General features: G+C 48.0%; 1 protein-coding gene across 1 annotated transcript; it reads right to left on the reverse strand.

The window, feature by feature from the left end:
• Positions 1-477: 477 nt before the first annotated feature.
• On the reverse strand, positions 478-3132 carry LOC147881883 (uncharacterized). The gene is made up of 2 exons (XM_087401467.1): positions 1467-3132; positions 478-1202 (listed from the first exon to the last, which is right to left on the reverse strand). The coding sequence occupies exons 1-2, from the start codon at positions 3130-3132 to the stop codon at positions 478-480; spliced, it is 2391 nt and encodes a 796-aa protein (XP_087257593.1).
• Between the last annotated feature and the right edge of the window lie 248 nt (positions 3133-3380).

Below are 3380 nucleotides of genomic sequence, written 5' to 3' on the forward strand. Positions count from 1 at the left end.
ACTAGTAGTTGGGTAGAACCATGATAAAGTGGATCATTCTTCATGCTAGTTACTACTATACTTTCTACCTAAAAAAGTTTAATTAAATTCTTTGTATGGCATTATTTTGGTACATAGATCTTGTTATGCCTTCATTCACAAAAATTCTAGAGACTCACATAATAGCTATTGCTAGTAATACCTAATAGCAGAGCTTACTGCTACTACTAACAATTATGTCCTGAACACAACTTTTAGTACCACCTTATCTTAGCTCCAAGTTTCTAGCACTTGGAAAATATTGAAAATATAAAAAAATATACTAAGCAATAAGGTCAGAACTCATGAATGTAGTGGTTTGAACATGTGTGAGAAGTGTATAATTTTCATCTTGAATATATGTTTGGTGATGGAAAGGTGTGTAATAGCCTCGGAGCTATAATTGTCCGTGGGTAACTTGTTGGGCGGAGCTTTTTGAGGATGTGCCTACCCGATTGATCATGGGCTACTAGTCGGGAAGGGGGCAAGATGGGTGAGGAGGGAAGAAGGGAAGGAGGGAGGAGGGGAGGAGGAGGAGGAAGCACAAGGAGAAGAAGAAGAAGAAGGTTGTTGGCCCATGAGGGCGAGGATGTCACGAATGGAGGGGCGATGGGAGGGGTGGTCGAGGAGGCAAAGGTTGATGATACAGGAACACGTGGCGAGATCTTGGACGTCGAAAAGCCCATGCAGATTAGGATCAACAATACGTAACATGGACTCCAAGCTTCGTCTACTCTCCGTCGTTGTCTCCGCCAGCGTCTCTCCTCCTTCCGCCATAGATCTTCTTCCTGTCACAAGCTCCAGCACCAAAACGCCATAGCTGTACACATCGCTCTTCTCTGATACCTTCCCTGTCCATACATAATTTGGATCTATGTAGCCTTGTGATCCCCTCGTTGGTGTCCCTTCATTTGATCTTTTCCTTCCTCCCATTAGCTTTGATAGCCCGAAATCCCCTAGCTTGCCTCCATCTCCTTCCGTCAGAAGCACGTTGGCTGATTTTATGTCCCTGTGTATCACCTCCGGCTTTGCCTCCTCGTGTAGGTACTCCAGTGCCCTCGCTATGTCGTACGCTATCCGCATCCTCGTCGCCCACCCCAGCGGCTTTGTCTTGCCCTTGAACGTGTGCAGCCGGTCGAATAGGCTCCCGTTGCTGATGAATTCCATCACCAGAATCTGCTCGCCTGCAGTGGAAAATCGATACGTTCGATGAGCTTTGCAGTATCACGACGTCAATGCGAACGAAGTATAAGGTCGAACATTCACTACCATAACGCGAAGATCCTGAATCACATAACCGAAATTGAACGATCACGACCGAAATCCAAACATCGGCGTACGCAACTGATCTAGAACAATGGCTACCCACATACCGCCACCTTCACTCAATCCGAGCGAAACCCCTTCTCTAAAACTAAAAAGCCGTTCAAACCAAACCAAATCCTCACCTTTCTCACAGCAAAATCCGAGCAGATTGACAAGGTTCCCATGGCGTAGTCGAAGCAGCACGGACAGTTCCTGTCTAAAAATATGCGGATCCGAAAGTCCCCTGGTCGCTCTTTTCACAGCTGCCACTCTGCCGTCCTGCAGCTTAGCACGGTAAACTACGCCGAACCCGCCTTCACCGACTTTGGTTTTGAAGTTTCTGGTGGACATTTTGAGGTGCTTCAGGGAGAATGTGTCGAGATGCGCTAATTGATAATCTGAGCTGTGCTCAAGCACCTTCGAATCATCTAATTTCTTTCCTTCGATTATGTACCTGGGCAACAGATTTAGGCCCCATATTCGATCCTTGAGAAGAAGAAGGAATCCCACCACGGATATCAGCGCGGTAACGCTGGCAGCAACCAATAATTCCTTCAGTAGTACTTCATCGGTGTTTCGGGTCAACACCACATGGTCGATGGTAGGAGCGCAATTGGAAAGATTCATGGGGTTGATGAAAGTGATGTTGGTCACTTTGCTCAAAGCTGTGAAAGAGGAGGATTTTTGTGTCCATCCAACAGGCTGGTTGTCTTTAGTCACCTGGACTCGTGTTTCAAATCGCTGTACAGAGGAGCTGTTTGGGGAAGATGAAATCTCCACGATGACGGTTTTATAGATACTATCCTGCTGCTTGTAACAAAGCCGGCCTCCATAGAAGAAAAAGGAGAGAGAGTACCGTACGCCTGGAACAGTTTCCACAAATTGCGTAATTTGCACTGTCTCTGGCTCGCTGCTGCCCAGTAGAAGGCTGTTCAAGCCCTCCTGCGCAGCCCATGACCATGGAGAAGTTCGCACTACCGTCACTGAACCTTGCACAACCGTCCATGAACATATATACGGCCGTTCGTTTCGTACAATGACCCTAAGCAATTTACTCTCCCCGGGTGTTTCAAGCCCACAGCTCTCAAACCCTCCATTGGAGATCAAATTGTTCCAGTTGTCAGCCCCCCGACTAGGTATAGTCACAGCCATAGACGCCAACGAGCTCTCATCGAGAGGCACCGGGATGAAAGTGAAAGTCGAAATGGATCGAGGATCGTCTATGGAGTCGAGGTAGAGTCCAAACTGAAGTCCTGGATTTTGTGGCGTATGAAAGTTCTGTCCTCGAATACACAGCGCCTTGCCATCCGATGTATTCATCACACTTCGAATTCTGCGGACGACAATGTCCGGCCCCAATACAGGCTCCAGGAACCACTGCTGAGTTGGCCCTCCCGTGCAATCCAGAAGCTTGAAAGGATAAGGAGAGTTTGGGTAGAAGGCAGTTTGATTTATGTTATCCAAACAGTAGAGAGATCCGTCCCATTGCATTTGAATAGCCATGGTGGTGGAATTGTAAAGCCAGATTGCGTTTTTCTCTCCATTCGCAGGCTTAAATACGACATTGTAAAGACCGACACTGCGGTTAAAGGCCGGGACCGAGGTGTTGGCTCCTAGAGCATTGATGCTAACCTGTGAGCAGAGAGGACTGCCCTTTTGCCAATCGCGAATATCTGAACCGGCGACGATCCAACTTCGTTGATCCGCGACTGGATCCACTTGTTGACCATTGCTGGTTTGCCCGAACACTATCAGAGCTAGTGTCCCGAGACAATAGATAACTGCCCAGAGCGACAGTGCCAAAACCATGGTCTTTCCCAGGGTGCTTAGGCGACCTTGACACTGACAATCACCGTGTCGAGTCGATTCGCTGCTCCCTGAAATCTTAATTTTCTAGACGGCCGAAAAACAACGTTAGGAAAGATAGAGGGCTGCACAGATTGAACCCCAGAACTTACAAGACCATGCATCAAAGGCCTCGAAGAATGAGACCTTATCACCCGCGAGGACATGAAGCTTCCCGGGTAAGCTCTGACGATGCCGGTGCATCGCCTCGC

This window comes from Dipteris shenzhenensis, chromosome 30 (genome assembly GCF_047967505.1).
Source record: "Dipteris shenzhenensis isolate YYH24624 ecotype China chromosome 30, Dip_SZ_1.0, whole genome shotgun sequence".
NCBI lineage: Eukaryota > Viridiplantae > Streptophyta > Polypodiopsida > Gleicheniales > Dipteridaceae > Dipteris > Dipteris shenzhenensis.

Coding starts and splice junctions, on each gene's coding strand:
- LOC147881883 (XM_087401467.1), bottom strand. CDS start 3,132: ATGGTTTTGGCACTGTCGCTCTGGGCAGTTATCTATTGTCTCGGGACA. Junction 1,203..1,466: donor CGGATTTTGCTGTGAGAAAG/GTGAGGATTTGG, acceptor TTTCCACTGCAG/GCGAGCAGATTCTGGTGATG.